The sequence below is a fragment of the Blennius ocellaris genome (genome assembly GCF_963422515.1).
Source record: "Blennius ocellaris genome assembly, chromosome: 20".
NCBI classification, from domain to species: Eukaryota; Metazoa; Chordata; class Actinopteri; order Blenniiformes; family Blenniidae; genus Blennius; species Blennius ocellaris.
The window spans coordinates 1,411,825-1,436,295 of NC_137669.1; the positions used below are offsets into that span (position 1 = coordinate 1,411,825).

Genomic DNA, 24,471 nt, shown 5'->3' on the forward strand with positions numbered 1-24,471 from the left:
CCTACTTTGTAACCTACTTTCTGCAGTGGAAATGCGTCAGATTTGGCTCTGGTTGTTACGGCTGAGAGCCGGTGAGTGGAGTGTCTGGAACCCAACAGCAGACCAGGAGGCAGAGCAGGTACAATTAGCAATCATGTATTTCTATTGCAAGACCTGGGAGACGAGGGAACGGAGACTCTGGGATGCAGAGTGCGCAGGCGAGGAGACTGCAGCGGGGAGGCACGCTGCACAGCGAGGCCGGGTGGCCGAGGACGCTTGAAGCAGGGAGTCGTGGAGCTCATGAGAGGAGCTGGTGACTCTGAACAGAGACACACTCTTCTGGCACCGGACCTCCTCACTGCAGGGCTTACGATGTGGGAGCAATCAATTAGTTGATTGCCTGCAGGAGTGTCAGTGAGGGCAGATCCGGTGCTGGAGCGAGGTGTGGATCCTCACTCTGGTTACGCCTTGCCGCACCGCTCTACAATGCTCCGTTCCATCCCTGCACCTCTAGTGCCGTGGAAACACACCATTTGATGATCTAAACATTTGAACATTATGGTAAAATAGTATCTTTTCTGTCACATATACATGCTGTGTATAGTACAGTGTACTATACCGTGTATAGTACAGTGCATTATACCATGTATAGTACAGGGTTACTTACTTCTTGGCTCATACCAAAACCCCACCGCCACCATGGGCCGCAAGTTTTGTGGGAGTATGCAATTAGCATACTAGTGTATGTTATGGACAATGAACACAAATGCATTTAATTGATGGCATTTTGAATGCACAGAGATACCGTGATTGGATCCTGAGGCCCAGTGTTGTGCCATTCATCAACAACCATCACCTCAGTTGCAGCATAATAATGCATCTCTTGCCAAATGCATTATGGGTAATTTGTCTTTCCAAGCAGGTGTGGATGCATCCTCGATAAAGTGGATGGAGCAAGAACACATCAGGGTATTCCAAGTGTACTTGGTGAGAAACAGCCTAAGAATTGGGTCGGTACTTGGTCTCCCACTGATGACGTTCTACGAGTATATAAGAACACAATTATGGGTCTTGGCCATGACCTGGGATTTGAACCAGGACCTTCTCAATGAGGCAAGAGTGCGGACTCCTCAGCCCGCTGTCCCACTGCAAAGCTCACTGCAAAGCCCACTGCAAGCACACAGCCCATCGTGTTCACATTCATTGAATTGATCCGTTTTTCCAAATACTGGTTTACGTCCATCTTATATTTCAGTCAGTTTGAGATTTTAGAGTTGGGTGGGTCCCAAAATATTTTGGGATGAGTTTGTTCATGGCTGCTGTACAGCATGATATCCCCAAAAATATCTTAAACAGACAGGTATAACAGAAAACAAGCAACATCCTGAAATGCTGTAATTTGACTCCTTCTCAGATTAAAATAATAAAGTGGATTGTGTCATTGTGTGAATCCTATCAAACGGTACAAAGAAATCACTCACCACTCCTCCAACACATCGGTCTCGATTCCTCTTCATGATGTCTGTCAAAGACAAAGACAAGTCTCAGATTTCCTTCTTTCGTGAACCAGTCCAGTGATGATCAAACTCAAACGAACCAATGAACTCCTGATGGGAGTTTCTGCAGTGCAAGAACATGGGGAGCTTCGTCTCTTCCGCCAGATCAAACTGCCTTTCAAAGTATCTGCAACCAGAGAGAAATAGAATGAACTGTACCAGAGAGGCATTCTGTTCTCACAGTAAGAACACGGAGACACAGAGCGCCATCGCCACAATTTAAAGTCACAAATTAACCTTCAAATGACCAGATAGTAGATGCAAAATATCCTCCTCCAAAAGTGAGAGCTCACAGAGGCTGCAGTGTCATCACCATTGTCGTCACTATTTCAGCCATAACAATTCCATTTGAACATGAGCTTATACGGTAGTAAAGCACATATTAATTGTTCCTCAGATGAACAGATTTCATAAATCTGTTGGAGCCATTTTAGACCTTGTGCACACAATCCAAAATTAGATTTTTTCTCCCTGGGGATGCTCGATATTGGCTTTTCTACCGATATCCAATATTCCGATATTGTCCAACTTTTAATTTCCGATACCGATATCACCGATACCGATATCACCGATACCGATATATGCTGGCTTTTTACATCAAAACTGTTAGGTAACAACAACATAAAATATCTTCTACTGTGGAATTAACACATTATGCCTAATTTTATTGTGATGCCCCACTGGATGCATATGTGAATCAAACATGGCTTTCCAAATGTACACACTGAGAAAAATAAGAGAACAACAACTTAAATTATGGAAAAAAGTGCCATATTTATTTAGTGTTAGAGAGAAACCTCAACAACAAACTCAACAACACCACAGACAATATAAAAAAAAAGGAAGAGGCATATCTGCAGTCCATTAGTTGTAAACAGTCAATGAATGAAAAACTGGACATAACTTGTCAAATAATAGACTCAAACTGGGCTCAATCTCTTTTAAGAGTAACACAATAGTGTAAATATAAACAAGAAAGGCACAGAAATGCTCACAAAATTAAAACAGCCCTCCTTTAAAGTGCAACAAAAACAAAGACTGAAGTTGACTCGTCCATATAACTGGTCTATTTCTTTCCCCATGTCCTCATGTGTAAGAGGTCGATTGTTCTGTATGAATACACTGGTTCACTGTCAACACTGGTGCAGGGTGCAGTCAGGTACTGGTACCAGTGCTGAACACTGGTTCACTGTCAACACTGGTGCAGGGTGCAGTCAGGTACTGGTACCAGTGCTGAACACTGGTTCACCGTCAACACTGGTGCAGGGTGCAGTCAGGTACTGGTACCAGTGCTGAACACTGGCTCACCGTCAACACTGGTGCAGGGTGCAGTCAGGTACTGGTACCAGTGCTGAACACTGGCTCACCGTCAACACTGGTGCAGGGTGCAGTCAGGTACTGGTACCAGTGCTGAACACTGGTTCACCGTCAACACTGGTGCAGGGTGCAGTCAGGTACTGGTACCAGTGCTGAACACTGGTTCACCGTCAACACTGGTGCAGGGTGCAGTCAGGTACTGGTACCAGCGCTGAACAGTGGTTCACCGTCAACACTGGTGCAGGGTGCAGTCAGGTACTGGTACCAGCGCTGAACAGTGGTTCACCGTCAACACTGGTGCAGGGTGCAGTCAGGTACTGGTACCAGTGCTGAACACTGGTTCACCGTCAACACTGGTGCAGGGTGCAGTCAGGTACTGGTACCAGTGCTGAACACTGGTTCACCGTCAACACTGGTGCAGGGTGCAGTCAGGTACTGGTACCAGTGCTGAACACTGGTTCACCGTCAACACTGGTGCAGGGTGCAGTCAGGTACTGGTACCAGTGCTGAACACTGGTTCACCGTCAACACTGGTGCAGGGTGCAGTCAGGTACTGGTACCAGTGCTGAACACTGGTTCACCGTCAACACTGGTGCAGGGTGCAGTCAGGTACTGGTACCAGTGCTGAACAGTGGTTCACCGTCAACACTGGTGCAGGGTGCAGTCAGGTACTGGTACCAGTGCTGAACACTGGTTCACCGTCAACACTGGTGCAGGGTGCAGTCAGGTACTGGCACCAGTGCTGAACACTGGTTCACCGTCAACACTGGTGCAGGGTGCAGTCAGGTACTGGTACCAGTGCTGAACACTGGTTCACCGTCAACACTGGTGCAGGGTGCAGTCAGGTACTGGTACCAGTGCTGAACACTGGTTCACCGTCAACACTGGTGCAGGGTGCTGTCAGGTACTGGTACCAGTGCTGAACACTGGTTCACCGTCAACACTGGTGCAGGGTGCAGTCAGGTACTGGTACCAGTGCTGAACACTGGTTCACCGTCAACACTGGTGCAGGGTGCAGTCAGGTACTGGTACCAGTGCTGAACACTGGTTCACCGTCAACTCTGGTGCAGGGTGCAGTCAGGTACTGGTACCAGTGCTGAACACTGGTTCACCGCCAACACTGGTGCAGGGTGCAGTCAGGTACTGGTACCAGTGCTGAACACTGGCTCACCGTCAACACTGGTGCAGGGTGCAGTCAGGTACTGGCACCAGTGCTGAACACTGGCTCACCGTCAACACTGGTGCAGGGTGCAGTCAGGTACTGGCACCAGTGCTGAACACTGGTTCACCGTCAACACTGGTGCAGGGTGCAGTCAGGTACTGGCACCAGTGCTGAACACTGGTTCACCGTCAACACTGGTGCAGGGTGCAGTCAGGTACTGGCACCAGTGCTGAACACTGGTTCACCGTCAACACTGGTGCAGGGTGCAGTCAGGTACTGGCACCAGTGCTGAACACTGGTTCACCGTCAACACTGGTGCAGGGTGCAGTCAGGTACTGGCACCAGTGCTGAACACTGGTTCACCGTCAACACTGGTGCAGGGTGCAGTCAGGTACTGGCACCAGTGCTGAACACTGGCTCACCGTCAACACTGGTGCAGGGTGCAGTCAGGTACTGGTACCAGTGCTGAACACTGGCTCACCGTCAACACTGGTGCAGGGTGCAGTCAGGTACTGGTACCAGTGCTGAACACTGGCTCACCGTCAACACTGGTGCAGGGTGCAGTCAGGTACTGGTACCAGTGCTGAACACTGGTTCACCGTCAACACTGGTGCAGGGTGCAGTCAGGTACTGGTACCAGTGCTGAACACTGGTTCACCGTCAACACTGGTGCAGGGTGCAGTCAGGTACTGGTACCAGTGCTGAACACTGGTTCACCGTCAACACTGGTGCAGGGTGCAGTCAGGTACTGGTACCAGTGCTGAACACTGGCTCACCGTCAACACTGGTGCAGGGTGCAGTCAGGTACTGGTACCAGTGCTGAACACTGGCTCACCGTCAACACTGGTGCAGGGTGCAGTCAGGTACTGGTACCAGTGCTGAACACTGGTTCACCGTCAACACTGGTGCAGGGTGCAGTCAGGTACTGGTACCAGTGCTGAACAGTGGCTCACCGTCAACACTGGTGCAGGGTGCAGTCAGGTACTGGTACCAGTGCTGAACACTGGTTCACCGTCAACACTGGTGCAGGGTGCAGTCAGGTACTGGTACCAGTGCTGAACACTGGTTCACCGTCAACACTGGTGCAGGGTGCAGTCAGGTACTGGTACCAGTGCTGAACACTGGTTCACCGTCAACACTGGTGCAGGGTGCAGTCAGGTACTGGTACCAGTGCTGAACACTGGTTCACCGTCAACACTGGTGCAGGGTGCAGTCAGGTACTGGTACCAGTGCTAAACACTGGCTCACCGTCAACACTGGTGCAGGGTGCAGTCAGGTACTGGTACCAGTGCTGAACACTGGCTCACCGTCAACACTGGTGCAGGGTGCAGTCAGGTACTGGTACCAGTGCTGAACAGTGGTTCACCGTCAACACTGGTGCAGGGTGCAGTCAGGTACTGGTACCAGTGCTGAACACTGGTTCACTGTCAACACTGGTGCAGGGTGCAGTCAGGTACTGGTACCAGTGCTGAACACTGGCTCACCGTCAACACTGGTGCAGGGTGCAGTCAGGTACTGGTACCAGTGCTGAACACTGGTTCACCGTCAACACTGGTGCAGGGTGCAGTCAGGTACTGGTACCAGTGCTGAACACTGGTTCACCGTCAACACTGGTGCAGGGTGCAGTCAGGTACTGGTACCAGTGCTGAACAGTGGCTCACCGTCAACACTGGTGCAGGGTGCAGTCAGGTACTGGTACCAGTGCTGAACACTGGTTCACCGTCAACACTGGTGCAGGGTGCAGTCAGGTACTGGTACCAGTGCTGAACACTGGTTCACCGTCAACACTGGTGCAGGGTGCAGTCAGGTACTGGTACCAGTGCTGAACACTGGTTCACTGTCAACACTGGTGCAGGGTGCAGTCAGGTACTGGTACCAGCAGGGAAGAGGGCCTGGTTGAGCCTCCAGTCCTCCACGGACATTTCATTCACCAGGCTTCTCCTTCTTAGCCACGAGTCCAGCGTGTTGTATTTGTTGTTGTTAAACGTCATCAAGCGCGCGCCCGTAAACGTCCCATGCTGCGTTCATGCAAACTCGGAAATTCCAATATCGGTTGTAAAAATCCGATACCGATATTTCCAAATATTACATTTTTAAGTCAATATCGGCCGATAATATCGGCCCGCCGATATTATCGGACATCCCTAGTAAGTACACTTCAATGTGATCTGTGAAAGTAGGAATTCCCTAAGATAAGATATTCCTCCGGCCCAGAGGCCAGAGACCTTGAAGACACCTCAGAGTCAAAATATCTTCTCTTGAGCGAATCAATGATAACTTGCAAAATGTTAATTCCCATTAGACCAAGTACTAATAATTCATATAAAGTTCAAATTTACTTAACAGAGGGGGTGACGATTACGTCATCTTTTTTCCACAGATGATTGTCTTTGCCAAGCCGGGGTTTTAGAATTTTCTCCCTCGTGTTCAAAATGACCCATTTTCGGGCTTCTAAAACACAGCCGAGTGTCAATGATCACCCAAAAGGGGTGTGTTTACGTGACTATAGAAAAGGCTATGGACGAGCCAGTGATTAAAGGTGAAGATGCTCGCTCTTTGCAATATTCCTAAGCAAGTGCAGTAATGTTATGGAGGACCTGTAGCATTTGGAGGAGATGAATGTGCCATCGAATCGCTGTCTGATGATGATGAAGCTGCCGTGTAAGCTGACTGGCGGACCACAGCTTGTGAATTGCTGGAGCGCCGTGGTTACAGGGCCATGTTGTCAGACCTTGTGGCCTTTGTTGAGTGTCAGGAGAAAATTTCAGATCCTCTTTTTGGTGACCTGCAGGCCTCAAGCCCGACTCTGACATTCCACTCCGGTAGCCGGACCCCTCCGTATGACCACCGGAGTTTTAACTGCATGTTTCAACATCCAGTTAAAACTCGTGCATCTTAATACCGGATAGACATCGTGGACCAGTATCACTACGGGAAGGAAATGGTCTTTCCGACGATAAGACAACCTCCATTTTGGCTTTGTGAGACACCTCCACGGATGTCTTGTTTATCTGGTCATTAAGCAACCATCACGCTCCCAGAAAGACCGAGCCAAACGTCTCTAGTGAACGCGTGGGTCATTGCAGTTTCTGTGTACCGCCACCCAGTGGACATTCGAGTCATTGCACGGTGCCCTCTAGCAGCCCCCATGGTCATCACACTGAACCTCCAATGTCTGCCTCCCCCTAGGGGACGTGCAAGGTCATTATACCCACACTCAGACCTAACCACCCACACTCAGACCGACCGACCAACCGACTGACCGCACTCTCTCTATCTCTAAGAGCAGGTCGCGCAAATAAATAAATACATAAATAATGCAACCACGGAGTCCAACTACATCTCCTGGTAAATAAATACCACTAATAGTAAAAATCAGACAATAAAACCATGAGTCAGATATAAATACAACAAAGAATGAAGGTCAAAGTTTAAATTTGTATCAGCAGGAATTCAGGCAGTAATAAGAGTTTTGCGTAAAATCGTTTTCATTATTGTTGAGATCAGTGGGCGTGTTGTCAGCAGCTGCTGAAAGTAACTAAAAAGTTACTTGCAATTAAACTTAGTTGCTTTTGAAAACAAGTAATCAGTAAAATGACCAATTTACTTTTAAGGGAGTAACTAGTAGTCAGTAATCCGATTCCTTTTTCAAGGCAACACTGGGAGTAATACTTGATTACAAAAATATATTCCTATCTGCACACATCCAGCAACCACAAGAGGTCCGCAGCTCACACTTAGGAAATGAGCAGTTCTATGTGGACACAATCGTAGGGATGCACCGAGCCACGGTTTTTCACTTCCAATCCGGATACCTGAATTTGGATATCTGCTGATACCGATACTGTTCTGATACCAGAGCTGCTTGCTTTAATATGGTTATGACCATCATTGTTGAGTTTATATGAGGCTGTAATGAACTCGTCTCTACAGGCCAGTATGAAATGTACAAAAGTACGCATGTTTTAGGGTTAGACAACTTGAGGTTAGTAGAAGGTCAGAAAAGGAAGCAGTATGTTGGGATCTGCAGGACCACAGAAAGTTGGTTCATTTTTTTGGTTAGAGACAATATTCATTTGTCATGAGACGCAGTCATGACATGAATTCTGACCCAGGAATGTGATTGACCATCACACCCAGTGGGGGTGGAGGGCCTTCTGCAGGACCTTCCTCCCCCCCTTTCTGCTCACAAGACTCTCCCCCCATGCAATCAGCCAGTCACTGATTGGTTGAGGCTCTCAGGCTTCGACACCTCTGAAGTCACACGTGGACAAAAGGCTTTCACCCAGCCTCCATTCAGGGACTCTTGCAAAGCAAACTCCAAGGAGGTGGGTTGCTGACGAGCTGCTCCCAGCAGCTCAACTCATCCAGTGTTAGCACACAGCTAACATGAGAGGCCGGCAACCAGAGGCCTCCACTCCTCAACTCATCTGCTGACCCACCACGAGGGAAAACCATCACAGACCTGAGGGACCAGCTCCTCAGTCTGGACAAAAGGAACAACCAGGAGCTGCAAAGAAGGACTCCTGAAACATCAACTTCATCTTCTTCTCCTCAGCCTGCTGAACCAGCAACCACAGTTAGCAGGAGGTGCTAACTACAGGAGAAGACACCAGCTTCCCTCCAGCACGACAACTGAACCCTTTCAAGGAAGTGGGAACAACTGGGCATTACTTGAGATTAGTTAAACTTGATGCTATGCATAGAACTGTTTAACTTTATGAAGATGTGTTGATTCTGTTACAGTGATCGCGTTCTGTTGATAATGATATTAGGCACCGTTATCAACTTGTAAACCAACGTTAGCTCTGCCACAGACACAGGGTCTGCATGCTAATCTGCTTTACTAACTAGTTAACTCGCAATCCTACACATATCACATCAAAGACAACATCACACAGTAACTGAACACCATCTGACGACTCCTGACGTTTTACAAAACAAGTCTCATTCACATCAAGTCATTCTAGAAATGGTCCTTTAGCAGAGACACACAGGAAGCAGATGCTACGGCTAGCTTCTATTGTTCTTTTGCTATCAGCACATGGTGGAGACCCAGGACAGACTTCCTGTTCTCTGACAACCTCCATTTGGAATGTAGTTTCTTGTGATCCGCCATCTTGTTTTGTAGTTCCATCACACGTCTCACACACACACTCCCTCCAACTCTCTCTCTCTCTCTCTCTTTCTCTCTCCACACACACACACACACACACACACCTACACACACACACACACACACCTACACACACCCAGCTGTATATAGGTAGTTAGAATCTGTGTTTTATTTGTTTTCATTGTTAATAAATATAATGTTTGGAATCATACTTGTTGTTTTATTAATGAGCACAAAGGAGAATGAAATGTCGACTCTTCTGTGTCAAGAACTCTAAAATCCTTCAAGCTTTACTGTTAATTCTGGTAATTGTAATTAATTTAACTATTAATTCAAATTCCTGATGAACTGTTTAGTATATCTTATGAGACTGATAGAACTGAATTGACTATCATTTCCTGTTAAGACAGGTGGAGCTCCGAGGTTCTGACACACATCAGATTACATTTCAATAACATTACTAATAATTGTCTTTGATAATTATTAATCATTATCGATAGCCAACCAAACATAAATATTGATCCATATGAGGACATAATGGTCCCAACAAGTACAAACTATTTTTGTTCACTTTGGACAATGTGGGGTTCGGCGTGACACCATCATCTCATAATAAACCAGTTCTATCTTTAAAACCTCACAATCACTTTATTAATCCCTGGAGAAATTATTTTGCAAGGCAACACCAACAGAGTGTTTCCAGCTCGAACACAGCTCCACCCATTGGGACTATTTTCAGGGAGTTTAGCGTGGAGTAAAGGTGCACCGAGGTGTGAATTGCCTGCTGACAGCCTGGACGAGCTGCTTTTCATTGTTTTGAGGTCAGCGCCATTCTCCTCGGCGAGCTGACATTTTAAAGTGGTGCCATCTGGCGGCACAGCGGTGCCTCACTGTACTACGGCTTTGCAAACATCCACGTCGATGCGTTGTGGTGTTTTGAGTGTAAAATACGCCTAAACAGCGACGTGTTGTTACGAAAAGTTAGATAGCACAGTGCTGCTATGCTAGCCTACTAGCTGGATGCAAACTGGAATGGATTTCCTGACTCATTACTCCACGTCTCATTGAGACCCGCCTCCGTTCAGGAAATCCATTCCACATTTTGCAGCCAGCAAGCAGAGCAGGGCAAGGAAACATTGTGGAGTCATTTCAGCAACAGTAAAGCACGAGTCTCATAGATTAGAAATCTCCGCTGAAATCTGGATCCGTATCCGTACTCTGAGTGGGCGGGGCCTGGACCGGAAGTGGGTGTGGTTCAATTGAAACTGGGGCTTAAATCTGTACATTATTTTAAGTCTGACATTAATATGGATTGATCAGAAATTGCTTTATTTATTGTTTATTTGAAAGCTATTTACAGAACAACCTCAGAATTGAGATTCAATGTTTTATATATAAAAAAAACTATATGGAACTACCATGGAACGGCTGCTGCTCCATCACCTAAGGCCACAGACCCACCACGCTCTCCACCCCCTGCAGTTTGCCTACCGGGAAAAGGTGGGTGTGGAGGATGCCATCATCTTCCTGCTCAACCGATCTCTCGCCCACATGGACAGTGGCAGTGCTGCTGTGAGGATTACATTTTTGGACTTCTCCAGCGCATTCAACACCATCCAGCCTCTGCTCCTCAGGGACAAACTGACAGAGATGGGAGTGACGTGGATTACAGACTACCTGACTGGCAGACCTCAGTACGTTCCACTGGGGGACTGCAGGTCCGACACTGTGATCAGCAACACTGGAGCACCACAGGGAACTGTACTCTCTCCGGTCCTGTTCACCCTATACACCACGGACTTCCAATACAACTCTGACCTCTGCCATGTGCAGAAGTTGGCGGACGACACGGCCATAGTGGGTTGTATCAAGGGTGGACAGGAGGATGAGTACAGAGAGCTGATCCAGGACTTCGTCACATGGTGCGACTCCAACCACCTGCTCCTCAACACCACCAAGACCAAGGAGATGGTGGTGGACTTTAGGAGAACCAGGCCGCACCCGGAGCCTGTTGGGATTAAGGGGGACTGGGTGGAGGTGGTTCACACCTACAAATACCTGGGAGTGCTGCTGGACGACAAACTGGACTGGACTGCCAACACAGACGCTCTGTACAGGAAAGGACAGAGCGTCTGTACAGGAAAGGACAGAGCGTCTGTACAGGAAAGGACAGAGCGTCTGTACAGGAAAGGACAGAGCGTCTGTGCAGGAAAGGACAGAGCGTCTGTGCAGGAAAGGACAGAGCGTCTGTGCAGGAAAGGACAGAGCGTCTGTACAGGAAAGGACAGAGCGTCTGTACAGGAAAGGACAGAGCGTCTGTACAGGAAAGGACAGAGCGTCTGTACAGGAAAGGGCAGAGCGTCTGTACAGGAAAGGACAGAGCGTCTGTACAGGAAAGGACAGAGCGTCTGTACAGGAAAGGACAGAGCGTCTGTACAGGAAAGGACAGAGCGTCTGTACTTCCTCAGAAGGCTGGTGTCCTTCAACGTCTGCAAGAAGCTGCTACAGATCTTCTACCAGTCTGTGGTAGCGAGTGGTGTGCTGGGGGGGCAGCCTCAAGAAGAAGGATGCTGCACAACACCATCTCTATAATCCACAGCATCCACTGCACAACACCATCTCTATAATCCACAGCATCCACTGCACAACACCATCTCTATAATCCACAGCTTCCACTGCACAACACCATCTCTATAATCCACAGCATCCACTGCACAACACCATCTCTATAATCCACAGCTTCCAATCCACAACACCATCTCTATAATCCACAGCATCCACTGCACAACACCATCTCTATAATCCACAGCTTCCACTGCACAACACCATCTCTATAATCCACAGCATCCACTGCACAACACCATCTCTATAATCCACAGCATCCACTGCACAGCACCATCTCTATAATCCACAGCTTCCACTGCACAACACCATCTCTATAATCCACAGCTTCCACTGCACAACACCATCTCTATAATCCACAGCATCCACTCCACAACACCATCTCTATAATTAGGGGGGGTGGATAAATGACCTTTTTTCCCAAAACCTTCGTGTAACAGGTTTATTTTGACCTTATTTATATATAAAACACACAAGTAACCTGCATTTTCAATTTTGGTTCTGCTACTGCCTGCTACTGGCATGTTTTGATGTACTGCGTATATCACACTTTTGCACGCTTTTTTCAGCTATATATGATAATGGACAATGACTCTGTCTCAACATTGTGTACAAATATAGTGATTACTTGTTTTATTTTGTTTATTTATGAACTAAAAGGTATGGTTTATACTAGAACACACCAAAAAAAAATCAATAGCATGCACATTATTAATGATTATAATGGCTGAACAGACAGTCTTTCCATCGCGGCACGGAATTCTGTCAAGGTAACAGTGGATCTGTCAGTTGTTTTCCCCAAAACTATCTTGAGGTTGTTGCCAAATTGTTCTGGTGTTAGCATTGTTCTCTTTGTAACAATACCAATAGTGGAGGTACTACTGGCAGCCATCTTGTCTCAGACTACCTAAAATAAACAAATAAAACATTGATTAGCATGACAAATGTGTGAATGTCATATATGATACGTTACTGTTGAGCCATTAAATCACAAAACTTGTCAAAAGTGGCAAAATTCGAGAAATTCACCCAAAACGCGGTTTTCCTTATATGGCCAGTAGCAGGCAGTAGCAACCTGAAAATCAAAAAATGATATTATATATGTGATTTGTATATAAATAAGGTCAATTTAAACCTGTTACATGCAAATTCTAATTTTATCCACCCCCCCTACTATAATCCACAGCATCCACTGCACAGCACCATCTCCAGGCAGAGGAGCAGCTCCACTGACAGACTGAGGAGATCCTTCCTCCCCCACGCCATCAGACTCTTCCACACCTCTCGGGGGAGGCCTTAGCGGACACAAAGCCCCGGACTTACTACACACACTCCACGCACTCCACTTATCTTAATTATTTGTTTATTGCTTAATTATTTGCTTAATTATTGTTTATACTGAAGGTATATTCGTCTATTTTACCTATTGTTTTTTTTAACCCTGCATGCCCGTCTTTCCATATTGCCTTTCCATAACCCTGGAACTGTGAATTTCTCTTGGAGATCATTAAAGTATCTATCTATCTATCTATCTATCTATCTAAATACTGTTTACAGTATAAAAAGCTTGATTCGTAACATTTATAATATATTTATTTTAATGAACAGCCATATACAATAAACAAATTAATATAGGCTACTTTGTGTGTTCAGCTACATGTGTGTATGTGTGTAACTGGTCTGTAAGACTGTTTATTTTGTAATGATGTGTGAACCTGGTGATTAATGTAAACATCCAGTGGAGGCAAACAGGAAATAATATGTCAACTTTGTTCACTGTATTCTTCTCAAAAGCACCACGTTCAGTACCAGCAAAGTTTTCAACTGACTTTACATCACCAGCCACACTAAGAGCAAGTAGATGGTAAAAAAAGGCATGGAGTCAGGGTCTGACTCGTGAAAAATGCATTATCTGTACCGGATGCTCGTCTGAAAGGAGTATCCAGCTCATCCCCAATCAGAACCCGATACACTGGATTGGCTCCATTCCTACACTAGAGCCAAAACACACATCTCCAGTGCAGCCTAGCTGAATGCCAACATTAGACGGTGGAACTCACTTCATTTGTGTCTCTTTTGGACAAAACTCCAGCCTGTCAAAATCTGCAAAAAAAAAGAAGCAAATAAAAATTATTCTAATAATTTTTTTTTTTTTTTTTTTAAAGGACAAAAAAGGTTAAAAAACAGGAAACATACCAAGTCCGCATTCTCCTACAGCCACCACCTTCCCTCTGTGGGTGGAGATCAGCTGCCTGAGCCCGGAGAAGTACTGCGACGCCCCGGCCTGCTCCGCCTCGCTGCAGCGGGTCGGATGACAGCCCACCGTGCAATAAAACTCCTCTGTGAGATGCGGAGGGACATCGACATTATCTTTTTTTTGGGAAAAGCGCATGTCTTCAGTAGCTTCCACATTTCTTCCAAACTATTTCATTTTCATTTTTTGGTTTTATTTCAGACATGCTCAAAATCAATATCAAGTCCACAGTGCACAGATAACCAACGATATTTCATCACACAAACAGTGAATCGTTCACAGAAGAACAATATCCTTGGAAAGCATGTCCGAAAAGGATCAGGAAGAAGTACTATTTATTAAATCCCACCTGGGCTCCATAAATAATATATATTTTTAGGCTATTTAATATTCAATAATATTCACTTATTAAATATTAAATTAATGTTAGAAAAATTACAATAACACAAAATATCTGATGAAAAATAACGAATAAAAATGTTTAATAATTCATGATAATAATGTAATATAATAATAATTCAGAATATAATAAAGTTGTTTCACCATATCCAATTATACATGCATAAATTATACATATATACAATTTATATGCAGAGATTTATATGCAAATGTATTCACACATATACCCACATGTCAAAATATGCAACATGTAGGCATCCTCACGCGCCGCTTAAAGATAATCTCTTTATAAGGTATATTTAACTTAAAAAACATTATTTTAGTTGAGCAAGCATTAACGGTTCTATTAATGTATTGGCTCCTTAGATAATAGACTCTGTGTCTCTCAATGAATAATTTTTTAATATTTTTTGGTAGCAGGTTGTATTTTGCTTTGAATGTTATTTGTGCACTTTAGACTTGAAAAAATGTTTTGGGACTCTAGAAATAATTAATTAGTGTGATCCTTATTGCTTTTTTGTAGGGTAACTAATTAATATGATGTATTTCTCTAAGTATTGCCCCAAACCTCTGCGCTGCACCTTAAATACAGTAAAAATATGGAACAGTACAGTACATGGAGTGATTTTTGAGCCAGAACGAGTTTTGCCTTATTTAAAATTGTGATTCCTCTCGAGAGTTTGGCTTGTAGACATTTAATATGCAGTTTCCAAGATAAATGTTCATCTATAATGACCCCAAGAAATCTGATTTGATTTACTGATAATGATGTCATCATTAGGGATGAGGTACGGATAATGCATTTTTTACAATTCTGAGCATGATGCGAGTAAAACTCCTCAATGTCCGTGCTTCTGCTGAAGGAAAATCCTCATTTGGTAACGGACTGTCTTCCCGCTCTGTGATTGGCCAGTCACACACAGAGCCCGCCTCCACACACAGTGACTGTTGCGCTCTTCAGTACTCCTCAGGTTTTCTTCACCTCGCTCTGATTTTGGTTTGTATGATATGAAAAGGATCTGAAAACGGCTCGTGTCGCGTCGGTCACTGCCTCCACTCCGGTCACGTTGTTGTTTGTTTTTTTTAACCGTCTGCTTACTCTTCGTTTGGCTGGTGATGTAAAGTCAGTTGGAAAACTTTGCTCGTACTGAACGCGGTTGTTGGGATCTCACAAGACCACAGAAAGTTTGTTCATTTCTATGGAAAGACAATTTTCATTTGTCATGATACAGTCATGACATATGAATTCTGACCCAGGAATGTGATTGACCATCACACCCAGTGGGGGGGTGGGGTGGGGGGGGGGGTAACCTTCTGCCACAGCAGACCCACACAAATCCTCCTCCGCTTTCTGCTGAAAAGACACTCCCCCATGCACTCAGCCAGTCACTGATTGGTTGAAGCTCTCAGGATTCGACACTTTCGAATCCACAAACTTTCAACAAAAGCCTGCAAAGAAGCAGTCTTGCTGAGCCTGGCAGCAAGTCGTCTCCTGTGAACACCAAGGAAGAGCTGCTTCCCAGCTGCTCCGCTCACCCAGCGTTAGCATACAGCTAACACTCACCCAGCGTTAGTATACAGCTAACACTCACCCAGCGTTAGTATACAGCTAACACTCACCCAGCGTTAGCATACAGCTAACACTCACCCAGCGTTAGCATACAGCTAACACTCGCCCAGCGTTCGCATACAGCTAACACTCGCCCAGTGTTAGCATACAGCTAACACTCGCCCAGCGTTAGCATCCAGCTAACACTCGCCCAGCGTTAGCATCCAGCTAACACTCGCCCAGCGTTAGCATCCAGCTAACACTCGCCCAGCGTTAGCATCCAGCTAACACTCACCCAGTGTTAGCATCCAGCTAACACTCACCCAGTGTTAGCATCCAGCTAACACTCACCCAGCGTTAGCATCCAGCTAACACCAGTGGCCTGCAACCAGGGGCCTTCACTCCTCAACTCCTCTGCTGACCCAGCCACGAGGGTCAGACCTTCCCCTGATCCAGAGACCAGCACCCAGAGTCTGATCTCCCATCAACCAGGGAAAATGAACCAGTTCCTCCAGGACGGACCAGGGAAACGACGCCTCACAGAACTTCTTTGTGTTTTCCTCAACCAGCAGGAAAACCATCACAGACCTGAGCGACCAGCTCCTCAGTCTGGACAAAAGGAACAACCAGGAGCTGCAAAGAAGGACTCCTGAAACATCAACTTCATCTTCTCCTCCTCAGCCTGCAGAACCAGCAACCACAGTTAGCAGGAGGTGCTAACTACAGGAGAAGACACCAGCTTCCCTCCAGCAGGACAACAACTGAACTGAAAAATTAAAAGCAGACACTTTTGTCAATCGCTACTGGATTACTATTTGAAATATGTTAATTTCTTTTCTACAACTGATTAAGGTTGAGCTATTTTTAACAACTTTAGACACTAATATAAACTACAGTAATGCATCATGTTGCTTTATATTATATGTTGATACTTTGGCTGTCCTGTGAGAACCACACTTCCCTAAAACATTCACAAACTGAGAAAAACACGTTTTCTACTTCATTGCAAATTAGCTACTGCATGGAGGGTTTATCGCTTGCTGTACTTTTTACAAACTTCCACCCATCGGATATACGAACAGTTACTTTACGTAATGTACTGAAAAAATGTAAACCTCGGGTTCTTTATTGGTAGCAACCATTAGCATTACTTAGCTTTAAAATGACACGTAACCTAAACCACTGGTGTAACACACTGCTATTATCATAATCAATATATGTCAGTTTACTGCAGGTATATCAACGGCAAACACACAAGAAACCATACATTCATAACTTTTTCGGGAAATTTCAAAGTAGCAACTGACCACTACGTAGCTTGCGCCTGCGCATTGGGGTTAAATGCATGGTCATTTCCTGTCTGACAGTAGAGGAAGCCTGAGAGTGGAGATCCTGCAGCCAGACCCTCTCAGAAATGTAGGATGTGACCAAAGTGGGGGTTATGGCAGGTCACAACTTTTCAGTTTTCTCTTTCTTTTTCTAATGACTGATGTTTTTATTGGTAATGTTAGTAGGTTGTTTCTGTTCTGTTTGATTTTTGTTTCTTTGTTTTTAGGGGGATTGCATTTGTGAGTGTTTGAACCGTTTTTAATACTGTGTGAGATTATCCTTGACTGACTGTACATTTGTGCAACATATCTATGTGACTGAACATGAACTGTTGAAAACACCCCAAAAAAGTAATAAATACACAAATAAACTCTTCAACCAGTCCAACACCTTGCCTCTGATGCAATATCGTCCGTTTATTGAATACAATGTTGTGATGAATAGAGTTGCTTTTTTCAGATCCAAGAAAATGTTTTTGCTCTAATGAATTTGTGATTTCCTGTGTTGATTCTATCAGTGAGTGATGTTGATGTGTTCGTCCTGAATCCATACTGGCTTTCTGTGAGTAAATTGTGTTTGTCTCTGAAGTTATCCAGGCAGTTATTGTGGAGTTATTCTAAAATTCTGGAAAACAATAAGTGAGACAGGTCGATAGTTTGTGAAGTGGTTTTGCTTCCCCATTTTGAACAGAGGTATAACAATGTCACTGTTAGACTGTTCTTCAGGTGGCTCTGGGATCTTGTTAGCAAGTTCAGGTTCAATGCTAACAAAAAAATATTGAAACTATTAACTGCTTCATTTATGTTGTAGTTTCAGTATCATTAATCATAAATTATTTCAGGTAGCGTGTTTGATTAGAACCATTTTTTACTGCAGTATTCAATATCTTCTAAATTACTTTTTAATATGATCCAAGATTCGAGTATACCATTCCCTTTTAGCTGTTCTTATAATATTTATTAATTTGTTTTTATATTTTTGTATTTATTTTCAGCCCCTTTAGTTTTCAAGTCTGAACAATTCTCTGTATATTTTCTTTGTACATGCATTTGTGAGCTCAGAAAGTGCAGACTACTTCGGCTGACTGTTTAATTTTTGTATTTTTTTTTTTATCTGACAATTTTTATCATATAGTCTTTTCAATGTTTCAAGGAATTCAACATATGCACTGTTGTTATTGTTATTGCATAACATCCCAATTTTGTGCCATTAAGTTTTGCTTAAAACTATTTGAGTTTTCTGCCTCGCTCTTCTGTACTGCATTATGATGATGGTTGAATGATCTTGAAGCCTTTATCATAAGTTGTAAAAATGGGCCAATTTCCGCTTATGTCATTGATTAGTAGTCCAATTACTGTGTTACTAGTGAATGTATTATCAATGAGAGTGGCATAGTGAGTAGCTATTCTATTTGTTCTGTTGATTTTGGGGTAGAAGTTCATGAAGTTTATGAAATCATCACTTATTTTGTGTTGATTTGGATTGAGCAGATTTATATAGCCACAGATGAAATTTGCCTGAAAATCATTCCTCCATCCAATTCAATTGTAACAGTTCAATACTGGAGCCTGGTGTTCTGTATGTGTAACTTATGATTATATTCTATTTACTGGGGATGAGCGCGTTCACCACTCTCTGTATCTGTATCTGCTCAACCACCTAATGATCTGAACCCGGACCTGTACTCAGAGTGAGCGGGGCATAGGTGGGTGTGGTTCAAGTAAAATGGTTGTGGGGCATTTTAAGTCTGAAATTGATATGGATTGATCAGAAGTTGCTTTATTTATTGTATACTTAAACTATTTGCAGAACAGCCTCAGACCAGAGATTCAATGTTTTGTATATAAAAAACGATGTACTATATACAGTGTATAAAGCTTAATTTGTAATATTTATAATATATTTATTTTTATGAACAGCCATATATAATAAACCTATTAACATTGGCTACTTTGTGTGTCAGTGGTCTGTAAGACTGTATTATTGAATGATGTGTGAACCTGGTGATTCATGTAAACATCCAGTGGTGACAAACCTTGTTCACTGTATTCTTCTCAAAAGCACCACGTTCAGTACCAGCAAAGTTTTCAACTGACTTTACACCACCAGCCACACTAAGAGCAAGCAGACGGTTAAAAAAAAGAAAGAAAAGAAAACCCGACCAGAGTGGAGACAGTGACTGACGAGACACGAGGCGTTTTCAGCTCTGTCTTGTCTAATGCACCACGTACGTTATGAAACAAGTTCACCAAGTCACTTTAAATATCTTACAAACTGAAATAGAGGCGAGCTGAAGAAAGCAACTTGAGCTAGAGTCAAGCCAAGCACAGAGTTCAGTCACTGTCTGTGTGTGTGTGTGCGTGCGTGCGTGCATGTGTGTGTGTGAGCGAGTGTGAGTGGAGCAGTGTGTGTGAGCGAGTGTGAGTGGAGCAGTGTGTGTGTGGAGGCGGCTCTGTGTGTGACCGGCCAATCAGAGAACAGGCAGTTACCAAATGAGGATTTTCCTTCAGCACCAACACCAATATTGAGGAGTTTAACCCGTATTTTGCTCAGACTTGTAAAAAATGCTTAACCCGTACTGGATACTTGTCTGAAACGAGGATCAGTCTCATCCCCACCGGTTACCTTGTTGGTGCATTTCTATTGAGAGGCATTCAAGTACATCAGGTATGTTTTGTCAAACATCAGTGTAGTAGTAACAGCTATTGTTGATGGAGTTATAGAAGTAGTTGTCTGGGCCAATGTCATGTTCTATTTCCAGTGTGTTGTGATCAGTGTATTGAAATGTTTCCTGTTCACCGATCCAGTGGGTTATATTGTTATTGTTTACCGCTTTCAGATGTCGCTGTAGACGTTCTCCGAGTTCATTCAAATCAAAGAAAACATACTGCAGCCCCACACTGATTAATGTAAAACTAAAATAAATATTTCTGAGCGTGTACTGCTGTCAGTGAATTTCTCTGTGATGTATACTGGGACAAACTGTTCATAATGAGTGAGTTAAGCCCTGTTCCTTGTGGTTATATAAGAAACCAGATATAAAATGAGTGTTCAAAGTAAAGTACCACGACAATTTTTATTAGCACATTGGTTTCTGCACAATAATCACTCAAAGTGAAACAAAATGATTTCTTTTACAGTGATGATAATAATGCATGTCAATATAAATTATTATTAATTTTTGTTCCACAGTCAGAGTTGGGGTCATTACCTTGGCTCTCTGCTAGTTTCAAGGCTTCTTTACTGTCTTCCAGGCTTCCTCCTGTGATCATGAACTGTAACCCAGCAAAAACATTTGTTTATTACACTACCCAACAATTCAACTTTACAGTTCAGGGCTAAATGGCAGGTTTAACAGATCTGAAGCAAAACAGCACCATCATGGTCATGGTGACAATCTTTTGATATGACTATGGATGATATGTGTCCTGCAGAAGGAACGTGACAGACAGCGGAGGTCATTTGAATGCAACGTTCCATCCACCAAAAAGTAAAGGAATTTACATTTTGATATTAATAACATGCGTTTGAGGTTAATCTAAATCTCCTAGTTGACCTGTCTCGTTTTAACCTGCCTTCCCATCAAACATCTTTTTAAAATAAAGAACAAATATGATGATTCAGTCACTCACACATGACAATGGAAGGTTTATGGATTTTTTCAGGATCAGTTTGACACAGCAAAGTCACCTTTCAGCTAGATATTTTTACTCTTTTCTTGCAAGTTGGGCCCAAAATAAATTAACCACTGAGGAAAATGATGTTATTTCGAGCTCACATTCTTCCCCACATTGTCAGATTTGAACAATGTTGAGTCGTCACAGCCTCTCGCACCGTACGACAAGAAGGGCTGTTTTGCAACTACAGCATTCATGTAAACATACACATGAATGGAGCCTCACCGTTGTTGCATTGATGTAGTTGGAAAGAAATACCCCGGGGGGGGGTTGATGACACTAAGTCACGCAGGGTCTTGAGGGGATCAGCTGGCTGTCGGGGTTCTGCTGCTGGGCAGCGGTTGCTGGGATCGGGGGGGCTCCCTGCCCGTGTAGCCTGGGGGCCTTGCTCTGGCCGGTCCCGGCCTGGGGCTTTGCACCCTTTATCCTTCTCTTGTGGGCCCCTCTGTTAGTAAGTAATTACCTATCTATCTATCTGTTGGAGGGAGTTTTTCCTTTCCACAGTTGCATACATAACTGCTTTATGTCCTACCCAGACATTTGTATATTTGTATATTTTTATTTCCTATTCTATTGTATTTTATAACATTCCTGGGTACCAGATTGCTGTAACAAAACAATTTCCCTTCGGGGATGATTAAAGTTATTATCTATCTATCTATCTATCTATCTATCTATCTATCTATCTATCTATCTATCTATCTATCTATCTTGCTCATGTGGATATGTTGGGCTTTTCTATTTTCTCTTTAAAAGCACATAGGAATGACTGTACTGTATTTAAAAATGTTTTTTAATTAAAAAAAAAAAAAAAAAGGGAAAGAAATCCCCCAAAAAACAGGACAACCTGGAGGGTAACGTTTCAATGAGAGCTTGAAGTAAGTTGTTAGCATCTATTAGCATCTACTGGCATTTTACGTTAGCATCTAATGTTGTTGCAGCTGCCGCTGTGACTACCCAAACATCAGACACAATGGGACAGTGGTGGTGGGCTGGGCCATGTTACAACTGGCCGATTTGTACTGCGACAACCAATTTTACGAAATATTCTCACACGATCCAATCTTTCATCTCAGACGGCGCCTTCATGCCACCAATGTCCGCGAGTATGCACGGTCTTTGTGACGTCAAAATCCTCTTCCGCCCCTGTACGCCAGTGTCTGCTCCGCCCCCGCAGCGGTGGCCCGCGCACAGTCCAAATTTTGCGATCACACATCTGTGCACGACCGTATATGCCGACTGCGCATGCGCCTGAGCTTGTGCAAGGAAATCCTCCGTCTCCCTGTCTGAACAATCACAATTTAAAAGCAACTAAAGATAGCCACACGGCTAAAGTACTTTAGGAAAGGTGGAGATATTTTGGGGATTGTTACATTACATTACACAACGCGGATGGACGTGAGCCCGAGTGGAGCAGGGCCACAATCATGTGCACCCCAAGGACACTAGTGCCATAGAGGAGCCTATAAGTCAGGGGTGTCAAACTCATTTGAGCTCAGGGGCCACATGGAGGAAAATCTATTCCCAAGCGGGCCGGACCAGTAAAATCATAGTATATAACTTAAAAACAACAACTTCAGATGGCTTTCTTTGTTGTAATACTGTCCAAAATAGTGCAAACCCATCATCACTATAAATCATAAAACACTGTTCACAGAATTCTGAGGACAAAGATCACACAATGCCTCGGTGGTTCACAGAACCAGAACAGGATCAGACCACAGAACTACATCAGGGGGTCATTTCTCAGGCAGCAATGTAGATAAAAATAATAAAATCCTGTTGCCCCAACAAGTGCAAGAACCAGGCACAAATCAAGAATAGGTTAAATATACAAATAAAATAAAATAAATTAAATTAAAAACAATACACATCAACAGAAATACATATAAAGACAAAGCTGGAGCCTGAGGACAGTGTGTCCAAAATAGTGCAAACAATAATACTATTGATCATAAATCCCTTCAGGTTTTTTGAAAATTCTGACGACAAAGAACACAAACACAGTGATTCACAGAACTGTGTCATAGATCACAGAACTATATGAAGGTGTCTCATAGATCACAGCACTATATGAAGGTGTCTCATGCAGCACTTTGAGTGGGATTGCACTGATTATTTGACTCCCGATACCTGCATCTTTTAGCTTTTAGCAACGCATCAATATCAGGCGTCACATTCTGAGTGACAGCCAACTTCAGGATGTGATTCAAGTGTCTGTGCGTGAGCCTGGAGCGCAGCTTTGTTTTATTAATGCTCATTACAGAGAAAACTTGCTCACAAAGATACGTGGTTCCAAACATGGACCACAGCTTTGTCAAGTTGGGGAACCTGGCAAGAGTCCACTCCGACCCGGTCCAGGGCGCCGAAAATATCAGTGGCTGTCGTTGTGACATTGGCTCCATCTCCACAACTCTTCGGTGACGATCAATGTATCATCTACTCCGCGGATGAAAATAGCCAGTTGTGCAACATCTGTAATGTCGTGCTTTCATCGATTGCAACTGAAAATGCAATAAAGGCGTTTACTTTGTTCTTTAACTGGCTTTCCAAATCCACGGAAAGATGGGAAATCCTGTCTGCAATGGTGTTTCTTGTCAGGCTGATATTTGCAAAAGTCTGTCGCTTTTCAGGGTCAAGACCTCCGCTGCCTTCACCATGCACGTTTTAATGAATTCACCCTCACTACATGGTTTTGAAGCAACTGCGATTTCGTTAGCAATGATGTAGCTAGCTTCCACCGCAGCGTCACTGACGTCTCGGCTGTGAGTAAAAACACACTGCTGTTTCTTCAGACCGGACAACAGTTCATCCACCTTCTCTTTTCTCCGCTGTCCTGGGAAAGTTGTCATATTTGTTCGCATGAAGACTCACGTAGTGGCGACGAAGGTTGTATTCTTTCAGCACTGCAACATGTGAACACACCAAACATACTGTTTCCCTTCACTTCTGTGAAAAAAATAGGAGGATGACCATTTTTCTTGGAACGCTCTGCACTCTGTCCACTTTTCTCTTTTTTGACGGTGACATATTGGGGCAAGGAGGGTGACGAAGCATATAATGCTAAAAGTAGAAGCCGTAATAATTAGGGCGGGCAAAACACAAAGTAGCTCATCCTGATTGGCTGCGCTTGCTTGACCTTGCTTGACCTTGCTTGCTTGCTCTGCCCCGGAATAAACCGGGGGTGTTTCCTTAACACAATTGCTAGTGCGCCACCCAGTGGACGCAATTAGAACAGCAGTTTATTGAAAAATTGCAGCTCATTTTTATACTTCACATAAACATCTCGCGGGCCGGATCTGGCCCGCGGGCCGTACGTTTGACACCCCTGCTTTAAGCAGAGCTCTGCAACCCGAGGCTCATTTGTCCCGCTGCTGTGGCTCCTGGAGCCTCCGTCCCACTGCAGTGGCCGTAAAGTACAGTGTAGGTACAGTAAGGCAAAGTACACCCAGACCCAACTCTGTTGCAAGGTCCCACTACCCAGACTACGGTAAAATGTAGGCGTGGTTGT

The 24,471-nt window shown here is 44.2% G+C and overlaps 1 protein-coding gene across 3 annotated transcripts in view; it reads right to left on the bottom strand.

Moving 5' to 3' along the window:
* tatdn1 (TatD DNase domain containing 1) overlaps positions 1-24,471 on the bottom strand; it is a 41,342-nt gene that overhangs the window by 12,147 nt on the left and 4,724 nt on the right. For all 3 annotated transcript variants that reach the window (XM_080516480.1, XM_080516481.1, XM_080516482.1), the window contains exons 4-8: positions 20,495-20,558; positions 13,949-14,092; positions 13,813-13,855; positions 1,577-1,662; positions 1,461-1,501 (exon numbers count right to left, since the gene is read on the bottom strand). In XM_080516480.1, the coding sequence (XP_080372606.1) occupies positions 1,461-1,501; positions 1,577-1,662; positions 13,813-13,855; positions 13,949-14,092; positions 20,495-20,558 (378 nt within the window). The remainder of the gene's footprint in view (positions 1-1,460; positions 1,502-1,576; positions 1,663-13,812; positions 13,856-13,948; positions 14,093-20,494; positions 20,559-24,471) is intronic.